The 23,190-nt window shown below is 34.7% G+C and overlaps 1 protein-coding gene across 4 annotated transcripts in view; it reads left to right on the top strand.

Annotated features, from left to right (window-relative positions):
* Positions 1-23,190, top strand: part of SNX29 (sorting nexin 29) — a 112,226-nt gene that overhangs the window by 73,327 nt on the left and 15,709 nt on the right. For 2 of the 4 annotated variants that reach the window (XR_007510332.1, XM_049835411.1), the window contains exon 19: positions 14,116-14,256. Coding sequence is in view for 3 of the 4 variants with exons in the window: in XM_049835411.1 (XP_049691368.1) it covers positions 14,116-14,256 (141 nt within the window). In the remaining variant the exon portion in view is untranslated. Of the gene's footprint in view, positions 1-14,115; positions 15,138-15,163; positions 18,068-23,190 lie in introns of those variants that run through there. The other 2 variants (XM_049835413.1, XM_049835410.1) reach the window with 2 other exon arrangements.

Raw genomic sequence — 23,190 nt, 5'->3', positions numbered from 1 at the left:
GGAGCATTTCACTTGATGGAGACAGGAAGACAGTGTGCCAGTGGAGACTTGCTGTCACATTTATGGTTGATGCACTTTAGAATTGTTGTGCCTCTTCTGTCCCTTTTTGCTCATAAATGCATATTTTCTAGCAGAAAATAAAACTACTGTGTATTTATCATGTGTCTTGCAAATGACCAAAAGAAGGTGGAAAGGATTGCAGAGCACCTCGAATAGTTCGGAAAAGTATGAACCTATCAGTTCCATAGTATCTGTCATCTTTTTTTGTGGACTTGTAAATACTTCTTAAGAATATAAGAATTAGGAGAAATAAATCTGGGTAGCTGTGCCTCTTAAAAAACAAAGCCAATTTTGTATTTGTTCTTCTTAAACCAGGAAAAGAAATGAATGACATGTTAATTTACATATTAGAAGGGCTTTACCTGGACAAGATAAGAATAGACTCCAGCAGGAGCTTTGTTATAGTGCTTAATTTTAAATTTTTTTTTTTTTAATGTGATGCAGATTTGTAATGCTGTTTTGAAGGGCGTTTCAAAGCATTTCTTTTTGTGTCATATTAATATTTAGGTATGTTTCAGATGTCATGTTCAAAATCAGTACATCTTCCATCCTTAAAAAAACCCCAGATCTTACTCGTCAGTGAATATATATATATATATATATATAAGCAAAAGTTTCCAGCTCCTGCACACTTGTCGCATAGTTTCAAACATCACGTATTTTCTTTAATTTCTGTTAAGGATTATGGATTCTGGACAAGCTCAGAAATCAGGTTGTGGACTCTGAAATCAAGCAACATTTTCTAATGAATCCTGTTAAATGTGGAAATTTTAATCAGACCTCTGTAGAGTTACACTGTACTCTTGCAGTAATATTTAACTGGCAGAATTTACTGGTTATGAATCTTAAGAATTTAAAAACAAGGTCTAGAAACATAGCCAAATTTTATGCTCAGTTTGAATGACTGAGTTCAAGGGGACAGTTGCAAGCAGATTAATCGCTGCTCACAGTTTAGCACTATCTAATACTGCCTTAAAAACTAAGAGCCATAGACTTTTATCATTCAACTGTGGCTGTTAGAACAATTAGATGCTGTATAAATTTTAGTGAAAAAGCTATTTAGAATTGGATGTGCACTTAAGTGCAGTTACTAAGTTCAATTAAGAAATGTTTTTTCACTTGTTTTCTGAAATATCACCATTTCACAATAATTGATGAGCTTTCAGATGACTACAGTAAACAAATAGTGACTATAATAAATAAAGAGAAAAAATAAACGTTGTGATACAGGGCTTTTAACATTAATTAGCTATTTAGGGCTTTGTTTTCTCTTGTACTGTGAATAGTCCTCTGACGACAAATATCCCTACTGAGAAGAGGTGGCTGTAAGTGTTGGGGAGTTCAATTTCGACATTCCCTAGGGTATCATATGGGACTGAAAGATGGGAAGACTTCATATTTCTAGATGGGCTACTAAGCCATGGTGTGGAAGGTGGTGTTCCATTTGGTTTTCAGTGATACAGCATAAAGGAGGGTATGGAGGTTTCAGACAATTGGAGATCTAGTATTTTGCTGCATCAATGAAGAAAATGTTGGAAAAATAAAGAAATTGGATTCATCAGGATTTGGATATGTTTCTGGAATAAAGGGAGTTTTCAGAGGGATGATTTTAAATGCAGGACTCTCTTACTGGCACTTGAAGATCATAAAATTTATAAACTGAGAAGTAGAGGAAGGTTTACATCTAAAGAAGAGCAGGTGTTTGGGATCAGAATAGGAATTTAAATAAACTAAAATTAATTAATTTAAACTCTGTTGTAAAAGGAACAACAAAAGCAAAAATTCACTACTGTAATATTTAACTATAAAAAAGAAAATGAGGAAGAAATGAGGAAGCTGGTTAAAAAACTAAAAGGGACATCTAAGATGGTTTGCAGGCATAGTGGGGAGACTATTTAAAAACTTGGATACTGCTCAGAGGGAATGCATATCCTACTTTTAAAAAAAGAGAAAAGAAAAACAAGAAAAGAATGACTAAGCAGCAGAATAAGGAAGTTTATTAGAAGTAAAGAAATACAGTTTAATAAATAAGAATTTAAGTAATCTCCAAAGAAAAATAGAAGAATGGACACATTCTGGAGGAAAAAAGTAGAAATACCGTGTTACAGGCCTTTTACAACTTTCAGAAGGCATAAAATCTAATGGTCTCTCTTGTACGTGTCAGGAAGAGGCCACTTGCTAAAGTCAGTGGGACAAATACTCAAGCAGAAGAAGAAGGTCTCAGAACGTAAAACAGTAATAGAAAATGCATATTTTAAAATCTAGTTTACCTTGGAGTTGTTATGGAGTATTCCCATTCTGGATTATTCCTTGTGGAGAATTAGCAGATTGTCTGTTTCAAATGAAATAGCAGAAGATCTTATTGAACAAATAAAGTATAAATCTCCACATGCAGTTCACCAGGAATTCAAGGGTGAAATAGCTGAAAACTGGTTGATAAATAGAAGATTTTGAATTGGTTGATCTGACACAATTTTTAAAAGGGTTTAGGGAGATCTAAACCCAAAGTTGTTAGAAATCATTAGGAAAGGGATAGAAAACCAGAAAGCTCTATTATGCTGTGTATAATCTCTGGCTTGTCTGTGTGCAGTTCTAGTCCTCTCTAAAGAAATGTATCAGAACTGGAAAGAATACAGGTGAAAAATGAAGCTTTTTGATTTGAGGAATGTATTAGAAATTCTCAGGCTGCAAGAAAGACAACTGAGAGGAGAATATGATAGCAATCTTTCAAATCATGAAAGACATGGAGAGATTTTTAACTGTTTGAAAATGCAGACGGAGCATCCATTGAAACTACTAGCTTGCAGTTTCGAAACAAGTGCATGACAGTGGTTTTCCCAACATATAATTGGGGTGCAAGACATCTTGCCACAGAGCTTGTGAATATTGAAAGTTTACATGGGTCTAGAAAGTAATTGTGCTAACTAAATTGAAGAAAAATCGATCCAAACAGAAACGTGACTTCTTTCTCAGGAAATCGCTGGATAGCAATATTTTGGAAGATAAGCAACTTTTCTGGATAAATATCATGGTACCTTTTGTTCATGTTGAAGTGTAGTGAATAAAATACATTTCATAATTCACCAAAGAATTTTCTGAACTGTTGAAATCTGTATACCTTGCAGTAATAGTACAGTGGAAGAAACTTGGGAGGTCATGGTGTAGAATTAACTAAACATGAGTTGCCCTTGTAGTGCTATGCTAAGAATGACTAATTTAGTCCTAAAATGGAAATAATAGGTATGATTAGGAAATCTCTTTCCTTCCACTAAAGTTTATCTTCTATGCGTGGCAAGCTCAATCTAATGTTTTCAGAAGCATATCCCTTCCCTTTATACTTGCTCAGCTTTGTTTTGCTTCAGGTTTATATCTCAACTACTGTCTTGCCATTCATTAGTGCTGACAGATTACTAGTATAATTAATTTTGCACCTGAGTAGAAAGATTAATTAGATGACCAGTTGATGTCCTTATTATGAATCAACAAATACTAAGGATTATTTAGACATTACTGGATGAAATCATCTGGGCTGTGATGAGTTCAGACTAGATTATCATAACAATATCTTCTAGCAAGACATCAGAACAATTACAGTTATCCACTCTGAGTCCAAAAGAAGCTTCAGAGCTTTATTCTCTTACAAAGTTTGTGATGGCTATTAGTAAGTGGTAAACTGAGTAGTTATAAGCATTAAAGGACCTAGCCACATATGCAGAAACCAATATATTTTTTACAAAGTAACAGTTAAGAAAGCCTAGTCCTTTAAACAGATAATTTAAATATTAGACAGTTTTATAAAATCAGGGTTATACTGGCAAAAGTCTAACCTTCTGTTATAAAAGTCCTGTCTTCTCTAGTTAACTAGTTGCTTTCTGTTGACTGCTATTTGTGATCTGTGCAGTTTGATGCCCATCTTTTTTGTGAGGCAGATGCTGCTCAGTCAGCCTACCATTAGAAAATAAATTCTTGTCTAGTATATTCACAGGGATAAAGACAGAATCCAGATCAGACTAAAAACAAATTTTTGCATTTACCTTTTACCTCTAGATGGTGATAGTTAGTTGCAGTTTCTTTACAGTCTGTGAAGCAAGGTGATTATTGCAATAATATTATTTTATCATATTTCTCAACTGTAGAGTACCTTGTTATTTTCTGTGTACATATGGATACTACTTTCCTGTGAAGTGTACAGCAAATGCCATTGGTCATGCCTTTTGTTGCTATAATTATCAGTGTCTGACACTTAAGATAATGAAACCGAGATTTTGTGATTCTTAAAGTGATAGTAATATTTAAATGGCTGCTGGCAAATCTGCCTTGTTTGCAGAGCAGTAAACATGTAAGTAAATAAGATTGAGGATAAACATGCTAATTGGACAAGACTGTTTTTATTTGCATATGAATAGCCCCCCCCCGATTATCATCAATAAACATTCTTATAATATTTTAATCCTTTGACTTTCGTAAGTCTTACTGTTTAATATTGACTGATACCTTTTTCTCATAATTTTTCTTTTTATATTCCTTTAAACGGTGTTCCGTTTTTCCTCTCCACTTCCTCTCTGAAGGAAGAGCAGTATACCTTCATACAAAGGGACTAATCACAGTACCTGAATGCTGCTGTTTAAACAGAGGGAAGAATTTTCACAGATATGCAACATAAAAGAGGTGGAGGAGAACAGTATCTGATACTCAAGTGTCTCTGAGGGGGAGGTGCCCAGCAAATTCTTTGGGTGAGAGATGAAACAGTGAAAGCACAGTCTAGGTTCTGCCAGATGTGACTGTTGACCTTTAATTTATACGTGAGCCAACATAGGCTTCTACCTTTGATGAAATACTAAGTCTTAACAATGGAAGACAATGGATTGACAGTTAAAATAGTTGAAAATTAGGCAACAAATTACAAAAATTAAACCCAAAGTTGAATGTCATTTCCCTGATGTATGAGGAATTGGATTCCTTTAGCAGCTGCAGCACTAAGCAGGCAAAAAGGAGCAAGAAATAACGTTCTAATGATATTCCATCTCAGAGCAGCTCAGGGCAAGTAGAGAAGAAAATGGCCTGGAATGTTTGGGAGAATATGAGAGAAAGATAGGGCTCATGGCATTCTGAAAGAGACTGGTTTGAGGGTGCATAAGCCCAAAAGGTTGAGTATCCCACTTTTTCCGTAATGGGACCTGAGGATGTGTCAGAGAAGCATAAGAGTAGGTAAAGGAGAAAAATTTTTAAATAGCTGGGATGGAGGGAGTATACAAAGATGAGATCAGTCCTTGGAAACTTTTATAATTATTTATTTTACTAAAGGAAACCATAATTGTCATGGTTTAACCCTAGCTAGCAACTAAGCACCATGCAGCCACTCACTCCCCAGCCCCCCGCCCCGTGGGATGGGGGAGAAAATCAGGAAAAGAAGTAAAACTCATGCTTTGAGGTAAGAATGGTTTAATAGAATAGAGAAGAAGAAACTGATAATTATAACGATAACACTAATAAAATGACAACAGTAGTAAAAAAAAGGATTGGAATGTACAAATGATGCGCAGGGCAATTGCTCACCGCCCGCCGACCAACACCCAGCCAGTCCCTGAGCGGCGATTCCCTGCCCCCCCCCTTCCCCCAGTTACTATATTAGATGACATGGTGTGGAATATTCTGTTGGCCAGTTTGGGTCAGGTGCCCTGGCTGTGTCCTATGCCAACTTCTTGTGCCCCTCCAGCCTTCTTGCTGGCTGGGCATGAGAAGCTGAAAAATCCTTGACTTGAGACTAGACACTACTTAGCAACAACTGAAAACATCAGTGTGTTATCAACATTCTTCTCTTACTGAACTCAAAACATAGCACTGTACCAGCTACTAGGACGACAATTAACTCTATCCTATCTGAAACCAAGACACTAATCCAACTTAATACATTGATGTGCTTATAGAAATGCTAACCTGGATGCAAAACATACTAGGAAAATAAAAGTAGAATTTTGATTTTCAAATTATTTCATAGTGACTACAGAAAGAAGAAAACAATTTATGCCCAGTAAAGATAGAATAAATAATAGAGATCCTCCTTTCCCTGGCCAGAGCACCCAAAATATTTTATCTGGAGAAAAAGCCGGCAGTTCTGTCATTTTACCTCTATTCTCCTCTGCAGAACCTTCTTTCACTGCAGTGGTTGTCATGCGTTGCAATGACTGTCTCAGTTCAAAGTGCATGTTTGTGAAATGGTGTTAATTATTTTGGGGTATTATAAGTAATATTTTGCTGTCAAAAGGAGCTAATTATGTTATTGAGGGAAATCTTCTGTGCTGATTTGATTTGTATTAAAAAAAGATATTGATTCCATCCAGCAAAAGCATAGGCATGCTGCTTTTGTTCTTTAGTGCCCAGTCACTTTAGTGCTGTTTTGGTGAATAGAAACAGAACTGTAACTACAGAAACACAGTGAGCATAATTCTGCATGCATGTAATTGAGTGGATAGGCCTGAAGTGCATGGCATTTTTCTGTTTAGTAGAACAGTATTGGCTGTTTTTAAGGTTTATGGCGTGCATTCTCTCACATATTTGCCACTGTATTGTTCATTTTTTTGAACTAAATAGCAAAAAGTTGAAGATCTAACATAACAAAATATAGTATTTGTAGTCTTTGTGCAAGTGGATCAAATGGTCTTATTGAGATAAAAACTTGTTCACTTTAATTCCTGTTATGTCTCTGTACGTAGAAAGGCACACAAAAAGCTGCTTATACCACAGCTGAAAAGTTTCATTGTTCCATTTGTTTTTCACTATGCAGAAATTCTTAAATTGGATCATTTTCAAAGTGGGAACTTAACCATAAATGCAGTCCTGCAGCTGTGTCAAAATATAACTTGCATTTGTATTCATTTCTCACACATCGAAGGTAACTGGAGAATTCAGCTTGAATTTATATTCTAAAAAGAATCCCATTGTCCCCAAGTAAAGTAAAAAGATGTAACTGGTTCTTCCTTTTTGCTATACACTTCCCCTTTGGATTCATACCTTTTACTTCTGTATGTTTTGAGTGCAGTAATAGTTTTGATAAAAGCTTCCTAAATAGATTGAAATACATCACTCATCTCAGAAAAGCACACTATGAAATAGGAAGAAAAGGTAGTTCTAATCCCCTGAAAACAGTTATTTCTTACATTGTAAATTTTGATCAAAATTTTTTTTAATGTAGTGTTCCTGGATAATTAAGATGTACATTAAAGTTGAGTTAGTTTTAAGAATTTTTAAAACTTTATTATCATCATAGAACAGTATTTGAGAAACAGAACAAGTAGTAGTTAGAGAAGCTCATCCCAGAACATGTCTGCATCTCTGGTTAAAATGAATGCATTTTCTTCTTTCCACAGAATGACTATGCAGTCCTTTTTCGTAGATTACGTTAGCAATGCTCTACAAAAGTACTGGCAGTTTTGTTTTATGGAAATATTGTGGGTTGTAAGATTTGTTTAACCAAATGTTAAATTAATGATTATTTGGGAGTTGTTGCCATGAATATTCCAGGCTTCTATAATGTCTATAACACCAAACTCAGTAAATGTAGAGAAACAGTAGACGGATTTTATTGATGTTAACAAGTTTTGCTCTATGGTTCAGAGCACTGAAATTGTTTCTATTCAGTTTCTTCTCCCATTTTATCATGAAGAAATTTAACAGACATTCTTAAACGGGGGGTTTTGGTTTGGTTTGGCGGGGGTGGGGCACGTTCATTTTTTTTTAATGGGAAACTTACAGTGGAGGCAGTGAAAATGATAAACTGGGTTAGGCTGTTGAGGAGAACTTTTAATGCAGATGAGATCTTGTCTCCTCTTACTACCAGCTCTCCATCAGTAATTCCGAAATGGGCATTTCCATCTTATGCTTGATGTTCCCCCTCTGTAGTTGTAGCAGAAGAGTATGTCTTTATGCTGTTTAGTAGATTACTTTTTGTAAGAATAAAAAAATAAATTACCCTTATCTTTAAGGTTGGTACAAGATAACGTGGATCACAGTAAGATTAAAGTATTTTAGAAGATAATTTTAGTAGTTCAGAAGATAATTTGGGGACATTGCAAGTGTTGCAGTTTGGACCTGGCATGAAATTATGATTGTTTTATGATTATGTAACACAATATATAATTATTTAAATTGACTATTTTGAAGGCAAAAGGTAAGGGAGATGCAAGATTTTGTTGGTAGATTCTGGCTATAAGAAGGGGAAAAAGCTGAAATGCTTGCAGTTTGAACTTCATCCATATCATCTCCCTGCATGGTTTTTCTTGGCTTTTCTAACCCAACAAAGTCTTAGAACAGGTGTGTCAACATAGGTAGTTGGAGGACCAGTCTGTTCTATGTAATGTTTTATTTGTTCCAAGCTTACTTTGTCCTGTCTGCGGGGAAAAAAGGCAAGCTTAAGCACATAACATCTCCCTCCCTGTACAATCTCGTCTCCCATCCCCCCCAATGTTCAAATTGCCAGTCTGAAAAGATGCATAAAATCCATTTAAGAACTCTCATTCATTCATTGGTTTATCTTGCTGAGTACTAGCAATATGCCTCTTAAGATATATATATGTTCTGTTAGTATGAGCAGGTTTGATTATTAATCCTCTCATCCTTTTTTATCTTAATCTGTTCTATCTAAGCAGATATATCTGTATGTGCAGCAAGTATTCTCATCTTACAGAAACATTTTATACCTTCTTTACCAAGCATGAAACTCTAGCAAAAAATTAAACCATCTCTACTACTTCATGTCTACTTTCCTTTTTCTTGCTGTACTGAATACTGAAGTACTGAAGGTAAAACTATGGACCAATGGTACTCCAAAATTATTTAAAGTGTTATTTAAAAACAGATGTCAAGAAAAGTTTCACCAGTCAAGCTTAGCTGAGTTAACATTTAAAAAGTAATGATGCTAATTTGCATGTTATGTTTTTGTATTCATACTGATTGGGTTGTCTCTACCAAACCAGTTGCTAATTTTTCTTGTCACATGCTTGGGCATTGATTTGAAAGGCGTAACAAACAAGAGGATCTCCAGAAAACCCTTTTTCATTAGTGAGGGAAGGGAAGTTAGAAATAGACTAATAGAGTAGAAATACAGTAATGCAGAAATAATAGTTTTTCCTCCCCCCCCCCCCCCCCCCAATGCTTAGTTATGTGGCAAATGCCACAGTAGCTTCCTTAGTGTAGATCAGTCTCTTTTGCATTCCCTATACTGCTCATCTTTTTTCTTTTTTTTTCATGCTCATAAGAAAAACTATGACCTGGTCTAGCATAGGACTGATTCTTTACAAACTTTCTCAGTATTAGTTATGTCATTTGAAGTGTTCTGCTGCTGAAATGTTTCAAGTTCTCTTACATCTTGTGCCATTGAATTTTATATGTAGTTTAGTAGAGTTTCACTGCTCACCTTCCACTAGCATTATTCTCTCCCCTTCTGGCTTTTTTCTTGCCTCTGGAATGGGACATGGACTCATGGGGACTTTAACTTCAGCAGGTTTGTATTTGTGGAGCTCCCATCCACAGAGTTCTATGGCTAGAATTCATTTTTCCATTATGTATTCAGATCATCCTACCAGGAAATGTGAGCCATATTTGTGGGGAAGATTGAGGAGTAGCTTGGTTTAGGGAAGTTCCTTTCTGGTGCTTAATCTGGTATTTCTATAACCATGAATGTCATTGCAACAGAAGACTATCTAATATCCCATTCAGTATCTCTTTCTACCTAGAGTGCTTGAGAGAGAGCTAAAAAGTGAATCCTAAATATACCAATCTATATTTTGCATCCAAAAAAAACCCACCCACTTTAGACTTCTGCAGACCTGAAGAACGAGTGTTGATTATAGTCATTTAATCTGTGAAGGTAGGAACTGGAGCAAGTTGGAATTTTGGCCTTTGTCCTGCTCAGGATTTTTTACATAAGGAGTGATGAACTATGTCAATAGTTACTAGTCTGTTACAAGGATTTTTTAACAGCATTTTTGACTCAGAACTGCTTAAAGATCCCTTAACCTCTTAAAGAAACTTTTGGTTCAAAACCAGTACCGTGGGAGTAGAGTTCATTCATTTCAGCATACGATCATTAAACTAGTGCTCTCAAATTGGTTCTCAGAAGTTTTTCAGCATTTCAGTAATATTAAGTTAGCAGGTAGTTGGCTGAAAAACAAAATACTAAATTACTACTGGTTTTGCTATTTGTCTTCAAATCTTTGACTTCAGACATGTTTGTTATGAGAAAATAACAGATTAATTCTTTATATATACTTATTAGTGAATCATAGCTACAAAAAGGTTACCAACCAATCCTTACACAGGAGACCCAGTTGGAAAGTGCTCCTAAATTACAAGCAAAAGCTACTTAAAATATTTTTGATATACAAGAGAATATTGAAGTAAAATCTTTTGTCTACAATCAAATAAGCATTCTAACAGTGATTTTGATTTGGTCTGTAAATTCTCATTACCTTGAAAATTACTTAATTAGGTTAGGAAGTGGATGGTTTCAGGAAGACATAGGCATTTGAAAGGAGGTGTAGTGATTTGGAATTGATTTTTAAATTGATCAGAGAATGAGCATAAAAGTAGTCCTTTCAACTTTCTATAACATGATCTTAAAATACTGTCCTGTAATTATATGTTAAGGTATTTTCAGTAGTAGAATGTAGTGTCGCTCTACGGTGCAGCATGATAATTTGGGACAAACATGCCCAGAAGTATATTTGGCAGCTACAGATTTCATTGATTTCCTATTAAAAGACTGTGAATGAAATTGCAGATACAGTGAAGATGATGGGAATAGTCCTAATGACATTTAAGACAATTTCAAACCATGCATCTCAAGTTGTGTGATTTGGTATTATTTAAAAATTTTGCCTACAAAGATAATTGTTCCCTCTTATTCCTGTGCTTCAGTTGTATGGTCTGTGTTTGATTTAAATGAGGATAACTGTATGCCTCATATGACTAGACTAGAATAAGTTTATACAAGCAGTTTTATATTTAGGATTTACTTTGTCTGATTTCCCAACTGAATTTGCATTAAGGGTCATGAAATACCTTGGCTTGTGAATAGTATTCCCTGTTGAGATAATAAAGCTTTAAATGTGTACTACATCATGAACTTTAATATGCCTTTCATACTCTTATTATATGTCAATAAATTCAATATGGCACAGGACTCCAAATGTTGCATTTTCATTTCTTACTGTCTAAAAGAAATCAATATCTATGTACACAGAAGAACAGGAAGAAATTCTTTAACAGTATTATCGAAGAAATTAATTACATTTTTGCAGTCCTTAAAAATTTGAATTACAGTTTACTGGATTCCTTAATTAGTTAACTATGGGTTACAGCTTAACAGGTAATATTGAACTGCATGATTCACCAAATCACATGTGCAAAGATAACTGCTTAGTTAAATTAGGTTTTCCATATTAAATAACTTGGTTAAAAATAATTTAAGCTTTTTTGTCATCCCCACCTCCCATAGAGAAGCTGAAACATGAATCTTGGGAATTTATAAAAAGTTTCAAATGATATCCTGGTTGAATAGGCATGGAGAGAGGTTAGAGCTGGGTTGAATAAAGAGTATTTAATATAGTTTTTACTACATTAAATGAATTGTATTGAAATTATGCAAAATACTTGAATTTCATATTTGCCTTCATTTTCCTTCAGAGGTGTACTGAATTGTTAAAACAGATGGTCCTGTAGGTGTTTAATTATCTTTATCCTGCCTGTATTTTCAAAATGAAAAAGAAATCCAAATACTTCTTGCAGACTTACAGAGGTTCCATCGTTACTCTATTTAAATTCTTGTTACCAAAACTAGTTGAATTTTTGTTTACATGCTATCCTGGTTTCAGCTGGGATAGAGTTAATTTTCTTCTCAGTAGCTGGTATACTGTTATGGTTTGGGTTCAGTATGAGAAGAATGTTGATAACACACTGATGTTTTCAGTTAGTCTAAACATTACTTAGCAACAAGTCAAGGATTTTTCAGCTTCTTGTGCCCAGCCAGCAAGAAGGCTGGAGGGGCACAAGAAGTTGGCACAGGATGCAGCCAGGACAGCTGACCCAAACTGGCCAAAGTGGTATTCCATACCATGTGATGTCATGCTCAGTATATAAAGTGGGGGGAGTTGGCCTCGGGGCGGGGGGGGGGGATCGCTGCTCAGGAACTAAGTGGGCATCAGTTGACGAGTCATGAGTAATTGCATTGTGCGTCATTTTTTTTTTCATATTCCAATCCTTTTATTATTACTATTATCATGTTATTAGTGTTATTATTATCATTATTAGTTTCTTCCTTTCTGTTCTATTAAACCATTCTTGTCTCAACCCACAAGTTACTTTTTTTCTGTTCTCTCCCCCATCCCACTGGATGGGGGGGAGTGAGTGAGCAGCTGCATAGTGCTTAGTTGCTGGCTGAGGTTAAACCACAACACATACGCATTTGTAATTCCCACAACACTCTGAATCTGTTGTATTCTTAGACGTGCTAATTTTGGAATTATAGTATTAATTTTTTTGTCATCATCATGAAACGTGATGAAGTACAATAGTAACCAAGAAATATGCTTGTTATTCAATAGAATCCAATATTATGAATACATGAATTTTTTCTGCAGCGAAATATTATAATTTGGCAGAAGTTGCATGGTATCTGCATGGTACATTGTATTTTGTTGCAAGGCAGAAGCCTCCTATAAATGTGAGAAACTTAGGTGTCAGTAGAGATAAGAGGACTTAAGGACCAAACCAAAGGTAGGATGCATAAGCTGCTTTTGTGGGAGAAGACATTCACTTGACATCACTGGATCTCTGAAATACCATGAGGCCTTAGTAAAATTTTGTTTTTTCTAAGGACTTGGCAAATCTAGAGGAGAAGGACGATGTTAATGTTTCAGTCATCAGGAAAAGCTACAATTCAGTGTTGGAATTGGCCACATCAAAATCCAAATTTCATTTTTTCCTAGTATTCACAAAAATACAGTTGTTACTGCCCGCTCTTTGTGCGATGGTTGTTGGTGTTGCTTTTTTATGTAAGCATTCTCCTGAACTTGCCTGACAACTTACTAAATTACTGGTTTTTGTTGGAGAAGCAAGGCAGTGCACTGTTATCAGTACTATTCCAGCTTAATTTGTGATGCAAAATACTGAGGTTATTAACACACACACAAGAATGAATGAGCTACAGATTCTATAGAAGCAGCTAAGGAAAAGGTCACTGGATCTTGAGTTTTGATGCTTGGATTATAGTTTCTGACTTGTGCTATTTCAGCACTCCTTGAAACTGTGGGTTGATTTCTGTAGAGGAAAGGTTATTCCCTAGTAATGAATGAAATCTCAGCTTTCTGTAAGTATATTTCACTTCTGCATGAAATTTTCCTAGAGAACGTGAATATTTAACTTGTAATTGGTAATATGCTCATGAAATAATTGAGTGGCAAACAGAAACAGAATCACAAAAACTACAGCTGTGTTAAATTATACTTAATGTCCTATACAAGCAGAAAGAATGAACTGTGTTTATTTTCCAAACAATAAAATTTCTAGTTTAGTTTTAAATGTAAATTTTTCTTAAAAGTAAATTAAGTTTCATACTTTGGATAAAATTATGTTTTGCAATTCAGATGCTACAAAGCTAATTTACAAAGTTGAAAAACTGTGTTGAGTACATAGAAATAAATTTTATAGTGCTATTAAATTTTTTTTTCCTTTCGTCACTGGCTAGTAGAATATGTTGGAAACCACGGTAACAAAAAGTGCTACCATGGTTGCCCCAGAGTCACATTAAAATGAGCAAGCTATGTGAGAGAAAAAGAGAAGGACAGAGAAGAACGAAGACAGTAAGATTAATGACCCATACAACAGAAACAGCAAATGTACAGTCAGAGATGTATCTACGGATAAGTGATCCTGGAACTTCTGGTACCATTGCATCATGAATGGGAGGGTGTTAAGCCATGAAGCTTTAACGAGTGAAGGTGATATATTAGTTCAATGGTTTGTCTTTAATTTATTTCCTTCCATGTCTGTATTTTCCAGGTCTATATTAGGATAAAGGATGATGAATGGAATGTTTATCGAAGATATGCGGAGTTCAGAAGCTTGCATCATAAATTACAGAATAAATACCAGCAAGTGAGGACTTTTAACTTTCCACCGAAAAAGGCCATTGGGAACAAGGTACTTAAAGAACTAATAATATCAGTAAGAGTTGGGGAAAAAACCTTTCTTATTCACACATACAAAAAAAAAGAGATGACTATCATAAATATTTTTTACACCTGCTACTTTTATACAGACTTTGCCCTTCTCAGCTGCAGATTGACTGATAATGTAGTTAATGCATTGATTTTTCCACTCACTGGAAAGAAAACTTAAACATTTTTACTAAATGAAATATTGATGACATACACAGTAGACAAATGCATAAAACCCCCAAACTGTACTGGACAGCTGTATATGTAAAATGTAATCTCTACTCCATTCTTTTCAATAAATGTCAGCAATTAACACTGGTAATTCATTAAATATTCCTGTAAATTTAAAAAAGTATCAGTCTAAATTCCTTAAATTTTCTGTGCTCTTTACCAATTGTTGTAAGTTCTTTGAACCAACTTTTTAAAGGCATTTGGATGCTTAATTCCAATAATCTGTGTCTTTGCGTTTTAGCGGTCCCATTTTAAAATGGGAATTTCTGTGTTTTCCTATCATATAGGGATTTTGCAACAAATACAGTAAATATTGTAGTATGTAGGTAGTAAATATGTAGTATCGTGTAGTTTAATCCTTAATCACCAAAATTTAAAATGTTCAAGAGTTTAAATACACACTGCAATATACATCACAAATCCAGTGAGGATTGAGTAGAGAAGTAATCCAAGTAGTTCTTTACAGTGTAGCAATAATGTGAAAAAATTGTTTCACTATCACAAGTAAAATATTTGAGATTTAAATCATGCTCATGACTGAAAACATCTATACTAAACCACTGGGTGCTTAAATCAGCATTCCTAATGTTAATCAAATTTGTTAGCTTTTATAAGGGATTTTCTCCTTTCTTTTTTTTTGTTTTGTTCTTTTTCCTTAGAATCACTGAGTTCCTGTATCAAATATCTAAGAAGCATCAACCATAGTGATCAGTGTAGTCATCAAAAGAAAGCTGACATAATGACTAAAATACTCCAAGATCTTCATGACATTCTATTTGGCCTAAGATCACATTAATACATGTGTCACTGAAATGCCAGAATCATGCTAATTATATCTGTTGCAACTTTGTCTATGATACAAAAATCATCATTGCTAGTTTGTATGAAGAATATAAAATTTAAAAAACAAATAGAAGAAAAATCATATTTATAAATTCCTTAATGGCACTCAGATGTCATTGAATGGGGATTGTGAATGTTTAAAGATAGTAACTTTGACTGACTTCAAATGATTTCCCAAGTGTTCCGTAAAAATGAGTAGGTAAACTTGGCACATGTGAAATGAGTAGTAATGCACACAATCTGGAGTAAGTGGTGGTGATATAAATATATCTGGAATTTATCAATGAAATCTGTAGGTCTGTCTGCTTGGCATAAAGTCCAGAGTTAATGTGGTTGTTCATTGCCTACTAACCTAGTAAATGAAAGTACTTATGAGAGCTTTTCTGCTTTTTTTCATATATTAGAAGATCATGAATTTTTCATTTCATTTTTTAATGGATAGTTTTGTAATAGATACAATGTATTTTCTTCTTTGTTACATAACTAATTCTCCTTCTTTGAAGTGCTGGAGTATCAGCCACTTCAGTTAATTACAAAAGCCTTCTTTTAAGCTTTTTTTGATAGTCTTTCATCCTTAATAACTTTAAATACTAATTGAATTCCAACTTCAGTTGCACAATTGATGCATACAAAATTATCAGTTGAGCAACTCGTTAAAAAATTTGCATCGCTTATTCTTTCAATGCTTTAGCTTTGGGCCAAAATTCTACCTTAATCATGCATAAACCCACAATCACTTTCTGTCATATCAGATCTCAGGAAAAGTATCTTTTCTTTACAGTAAGTAGTGGCTGCCATCTATTGCACTCCTGAAAGACTCCTATTATGGGACACAATCCAGTTGTATAATCAGAATTGATTAGTGATTATACTTCTGGCTACCTGCTGTAAACAGCTTGCAAGTCCCAAAGTGGTGCTTTCACATCAGCTTTGCAAGAGCTTACCTCAGTCTATCACATGAGCTTATTTCCACAGCACATTGTGTAGGCAAATTTTTGTCCTTTTGGTAGTGCTGTTTTCTCTACTGTGTCATAGGATGTATGGCATTTAGGCATATTGCATGGTTTTGTGCAGTATGGTGCATCCTGCTTCAGGAACAATTACCCTGTATATCCAGCAGAAGTAGTAGCCTCTTGGAAAACATTGCACCATGTGACTGACTGAGATGGGTTCATGGCCTTGAGATAGCCCTCCTTTCCATGACAGAGCAAGTTGAAGCAATTGGAAGGTTTAAAAATTCAGTGTAAAATTAATTAATTCGTGGGGGAATGTCTGTCTTGGAATTCTGTAGAACTTTCAGTTTGGGATGAGGGATTTGTGCAGGATGTTACACATGTAAATGTTTGCTAATAAGCATTAGAAGAGATACTGTCAATACTACTTTTTTCAATACTGCATTTTTAACTTTAGTGGCTACCAAAGCATGTTCCCTTTTAGATAGGCTGTTAGATTTCAATAGAAATTTTTTCTCTCCGATATTAGTTACACTGTTTTTAATAGAATTGCAGCTGCTTTCCCGTTTCCACATTAATCAATACAATCTTAAATCAGTGCCTGGAGAGCAGTTTCAGTAGCTAAATTCTGCTAACAGAAGTATCTCTGTTCAGGTCATGTTAATCTATGTTTTTCATATTCTTTACAAATCCTCAGTGTTATTGGATGCCCAAGTAACATATTGGTAAAACATAGTCCTCCATGTGTAAATGGCTAAAAATAACTATTTTACAGCTTTTTGGAAATGGTGTTGTGTGCTTTCATATCCTTCAGGTCTGTACCTGAATGATGTTATTTGTTGCATACCTTTAATATACTGTGTTTGGTACTGTGAGGCTAATGAAGGTGACAAGCTTATTCTAAATGTTAGTGGAACTGAAAGAGGGTTTTGCTGTTATTGATACCTCCCTTGATACCAGCACTAAATGTGGTGTTCAGTTATATGTCTCAGATTGAGGGAACCTCCAAGACTACAAGAGCCATGTTCTGCAGAATGACCTAGAACCACTACTGCAGAGTCACAAAATACTATCCACTGTTTTGCTATGCAAAATATTGGAGCTTTGAGGAGGGAACTTGACTAGAAAAGAGTAATGTAGAAAAAACCTATGGAGAACTATTAATTTTCCTGCATAATTTTCCTGCTTACTGCAATAGAAATCAGGGAGATCAGGTTCAAATGCAAAGTTGCAAAGTTTGACACAGGAAAAATGCAAAAAGAAAGCAGAATTTCAGCTGAATAAGGATTTTAAAACCTGAGAAAATAAAGTATTATTGCATATATATTGTCATCAAGGAACAGTGAAATTTGAAAATATTTAATAATTGTAAAACAATAGATAAGAGAATCTTATATTAGTTCAAATTATTATGTTTTTAATGTATTTTTGCCTTTCACTTGTTAGGACAATTTATCTTAACAGTTCATGTACATGATCTTTCAACAAATTATGTATGTATGATTAGAAACTGTCTTTAATGCTTGAGGAAACATAAATCTAATATACAGAAAACCAATTAGTAGGAAATTAATAGGGAAGAGAAAAGAATACTTCTTTGGACAAGTAACCCTTTTTCAATTACAAAGAAGAGTGTGTATTTGCCTTTCAGGTTGGTAACTTTATTTTCAGTGTATAAGTTTAAACATTTGAATGTAGTAAGTTAGAACTGATGTAAAGCAATGAAAAGAATAATTTGATATATAAATGTTGCTTTGAATCAAGTCAGAACAGACAATTTAGTTACTGAAGGCAAATAGAACAGTAATGCTTGCAAGACTCCATGTATTAATTTTCATATATGCTAGTCCCCATGCTGTATATTTTCTACTAATGATTTTTCAGTGCTGGTAGCAAGTAGTTGTCAAAATCTTTATCAGTAGTCCTTGCAAGAATAAGTGTTCTTCCTTCAGTTTATCAATGTTTTGATTGAGTGAAAACATGAAACATATTCGTTCTCTTTTGTTGCATGTATAAGAGAAATGTCATATACTCATTGTATATTTTTGTACTTCTTTTTTAAACTGCAGATCATTTTATTTAAAACTTACAAATGCTTCCCATGTATCAGCCTGGTTTGTGGTTTGCTAAATATTTTATATGTAGGTGTATATAACAAGACTTGCAATTTCAAACTATGGTTTTCTTGCATGAATTAGATTTTTGCCTTTTAGGTAGCCTTCAGGTGCTTTGGATCTTTTGAATTCATACTTCCATTATCACAGTTTAAGTCTTTGTGACTACTGCCTTCCTGTCAGGTTCCTAATGTCCAAAGGACTGGTTTGGTTCCATTAGCCAGGTCTAGAGTGTGCTGAGTTATGTGAAGCTCACGAAGAGAAGCTTCACATGATCGTAATACTCGATTGCAGAGGGATCCCTGTATGCTTCTGCATAGAAATATAGCTTAATTTTTTTCATTTAAGATGAGCCCTTACATTTAGCTTCTGAACCTTTGTGCTGTGTTGGTTTCTCACTTCTTGAAATGTTGCTTTCAGACTAGTGTTTAAGTAGTATTATGTGAGTATTTATCGGACCTATTATTCTAATTTTTTTGAATATTGCAATGTCCTTAAAATCTCAGTTGCTACTTCTGCATTGGGCAGACTGAAGCTATTAAAGAATGGACTTTAGTAACTGAGTAAACATCTAAATAAGTATCCTCTTCAAGGGTATTGTCCTAATAGAGGACATATCAAAATAGAAATGGTTCTTTGCTTCCACTGAAGATGTGTATTCAATGATTGTCTAAGTGTGTAGAAATTGAATAAGGTAGCTTTCCACTGAGTGCTGACTTGACTGCTTGATATCCTTTGCTTTCCTGTAAACCATTGGATACCCCATATGGAAAGAATACACAGCACTTTTCTGAGATTAGAAGAGAGTGACTTTGCCATGACTCCTCAACTGCATAGGAGGAACAATACAGAAATCTAAAGTAAGTTTTCTGTCTAGGAGAAAATGTTGAGGGCAGCATCATCACTTTTAGCCCATGCAACTGCAGTCTGTGAGCTGTTTCTCTAGCCATAGTTTGTTTCATGCCCAAATGTTAGTTCAATAAAGTAAATATGTCCCTCTTGCCTATTGGTGATGAAGCTAAATTGTAGATTATTTTGTGTATGTAATGACTTTAAAAGCTTGTAAATATTATATGTATGTATCTTAAAAGATCTATTTGTACATATATATGTCCACACATGTGCAGGCATATGACATCAAAGACAGCATTTAGGATATATATGAAGTTGGCTTCTGTAAAGTATCTTGTAATTCTGCAAGTTCTATTCACCAGGGACTTTTTTTCTGCCAGTATAGCTGCTTTTTTTATCAGTGTCTGGTCTGTTTGCCTGTTGCTGAAGACAGAGAAGAGTTTAAGGCAGTCTGGAGGATAACTATGTTAGGATCAAAAGGTATAGAAAGTAAAGATTTTACTGCAGATAAAAGAAAACAGAATATAGCTTGTGCCTTAGGCTTCTAATGTTTATTGTTTTTTAAAAGTTTATCAAGTAAAGAGTTGTCTGGCTCTGTGCGTGTGTGTGTATATGTATATATGTGAAGTAATTTGAAGCCATTCAAATTAGAGTTTGAATTTTAATATTTTTGCTCTTAAGGGTTTCACATTATGCCATTGATGTGTAACCCGTGTTATGTGCTTCCTTACTGTAGAAAGTTGATCTGCCGTTTTGGGCCAGCAGGACCTGTGTATTCAGAGACAGCTACCCTTTTAAAGCTGCTTTTTAGACCAGATGGTGGACGTACTAAACCCCTTGGAAAGGGATAAGAGGAGGAGGAGCATGAGAGGAATTAAGGTTTTTTAAGGAAGCCCTCCCGATTTTGGCAGAAAGAAGCAAGGGAAAAGGCTGCAAGGGTTTTCATCATGCATAGGTCAAGAAGGCAGTGCTGTTCTCTGTTATGTTTCAGAGTTTGTGGTTGAGTGGTAAGCTGTGCTTGAGGTTCCCCTGAGGGGAACCTTTCTGGGTTAGGCACAGAGGTCACCAGACCAAAGCATTTCCATGAAGATTCCAGTACTGGATCTTCTGCTTCCTCTTGTTAACTTGTTTTTACTGTCTCTGAGGCATGAAGTGCTTTTATATTTGCAAGTATCTAAGTTACAGTTCTGGTGTTTAAATTTCTTGTTAACTTTTGTGCAAGTATTTTTCTGCGGGACAGAGTGGGGTAGCTGCTACTGGGTTGGGCTGAGGACAGAGATTAATGATTTGATGAGATAGCTGGGAAAAAAAACCACTTGCTTTGCTAGCATTTTTCAGAGAGCATGATGCTACATAATTTTCTTTTAAAGGCTTTTGACATATTCAGTAGAGGTATTTCTGCCTCCTCAAGACCTGACCTGTGTGTTTGCAATAATTAGTCACATTTACAAAACACAATATGAGTTCAAAATTCAGTTTTTATTGTCTGATGCTCACTACTTTACACAGTCCATTACATAGTTTTATACACATGTTAACACGGTATGTATTTTGCTATTGTGATGCAGTGAAACTGTGAGATACTGTTGACTTCACAGATGAGTATTCAGGACTGACAGAAACACGGAATGAAACTTCCCGTATCTTTCAGATCTGCAGAAGGGCCTGTGTTCATACTTTTTCCACCTTCACTACCATTCCAATAAATATCCTAGACCATCACATTAATAAAAACACTACCAGTAATTGTAGACTGACATGGAAAATCATGTTCGTGGTTTAAAGGCATTAATTCACAAGTTCCATGCATACGTCCCAATGTAAATTTTGTTGCTCTGATAGCAAATGTGATTGTAATAGTCAATGTACTGGTAGTGTTTGAAATATATGTTTTAAAATAGGAAGTGTAACAATTCCTGTTTAACTAGTACATAGACAGTAACAGGAGAAATACAGAATGCTTAAAAGAGGATGATTCAGAAAGAATCTTAGGGAAGGAAGTAATTTCATTTTAGGCTTGCATGTTTTTCTCTCTTGATTCAGCAAAGCACTTCAGACCATCCTAAAATTTAATTATATGTTTGACTTGCATTGAAATCAAAAGTACAGATATATGTGCTTTTGTACTTTATGTGGTTGAGTAGGTCATAGAAACTGTACTTCATCAGATTAGTTTTTCAAAGTCATACTGTCATAAGGAGCTGTGACTTAGAAAGCAGAGAAGAAAGCAAAACTACTAGCTAATGCCTTTGGGGCAGTTGGCTAATTTTTTAGCACTGTGCTTTGATATCTGATGTCTTCAAGTAGAATTAGTAGAATATTATGACTCTCTGATGTTTCAGAATGGGAATATATTTATTAAAGGAGAAAAGCTTTGGAAATATAAATCCTTAAGTTGTATATTAAAAATTTGAAGTTAAGGATTGCTTTCATTAATGCTTACTTTATTTGATTTTTGGATTATGTAATATAGATGTTTAAACTCTATATTATTCTTGATTTTCAAAGTGAGTAGATTTTAATTTTCAACCCTCTTAGTGGACTTAACTAGTATATTGAGTTATTTTCATATACTATTTTGTCTTGTGGGTTTTAGGAAAAACTGTAGCTAATATAAATTCGACAGACATGCTTGTGCTGTCATATGGTTGAAAAGAAAGGGATCCTTTTGTGTTATGTTCAGATCAGGAAAGGAACTCAAGTTAATCTTACAGCCATATGCATTAATTCTATAACACTGTTTTTTATGGCATTCTAAAGCCATAAAAGAAACTTTGTCCTCGAAGTTCACCATGTTACTTCATAACTGGAAAGTTCAATTCTCAAAGAAGTATGAGCTTTAAATAGCCATTGAGATTAAATTAATCCAATCTAGTTTTCAAATAAGTAACTTAATTGAAGTACCATACAGATAGAAATAAAAACAATTTCACACTTGGCACAATTATTAAGATTTCTAGTCACAGCACAGCTCTCTGCTGACACTGTCACCTGCACACTAAGGGGGACTACAGAGTACTTCAGATTTTGAATCCAGATCCTCTGGGTTTTCTACTGGAAAAGACTGCAGTTGATGTTTTATGTATACAGCACTTAGAAAAGAGCATTCAGTTCTTCTTCATTTCCATTTTTTTTGTCATATCACTATCTAAGAGAAGAGAAATGTCAGTAGGAAATGGCTGGCTTTTATATGACAAATACTTTATAGCAAACACTTCATCTTCAAGTTCTGTGGTATGAAATGTCTGGGTTACCTGAAACTCAGCATGAAGGTTAAAGCTAGCACAGTGCAGAGTAGTATATTTCATTTTCAGTGGTTTAATTTAAAAGATAAACAGTTTGCCAACTTGTACTTGCCCATCTCTTTAAGAATGTCTCACTGAATTAATGTGTTCATTTAGTGCTCAAGTATAACATTTAATGAAAATAGTGAATTGACTCTTTTTCTTTTCAAGTTACAAATATTTGCTGTTAATTGCTGTTGAAGTTTAGGAAGAAGCAACACAGACTACTTAGGGTCTACAAAACAAAATTTTGCCTGTCAAGAGGTGTTTTTATTTTTGCTGTCTTGTAATCCTCTAGTCAAGAGAAGCAATTTGTCCTAACAAATTATTAAAGATAGAGCCCGTAGACAGTTGAGATGGTCTTGCTTTACATCATAACATTGTGGGAGAAAAAAAAAAAGAAAGTAATGTAATTTACATGCTGCTTGGACAACTGCTAGAAAAATTACAGTTTTAATAACAACTCGTGTCATTTAGGTGTTCTAGTAGCCTCCTGGTATAAAATGAAAATATAAAAATAATTTTCTAAATTTATTTCTTATTGTGATGGTGATGCTAAGTTACAAAGTAATTTGGATTAATAAATTGCCTTTCAGAGACACCTTAGCAGGGACACCTGATTACAGAAATAAAACTAAAA

Source organism: Accipiter gentilis, chromosome 33 (genome assembly GCF_929443795.1).
Source record: "Accipiter gentilis chromosome 33, bAccGen1.1, whole genome shotgun sequence".
In the NCBI taxonomy this organism is placed as follows: Eukaryota; Metazoa; Chordata; class Aves; order Accipitriformes; family Accipitridae; genus Astur; species Astur gentilis.
The sequence above is the reverse complement of the archived record's forward strand: the minus strand, read 5'-3'. Positions and strand labels throughout refer to the sequence as shown.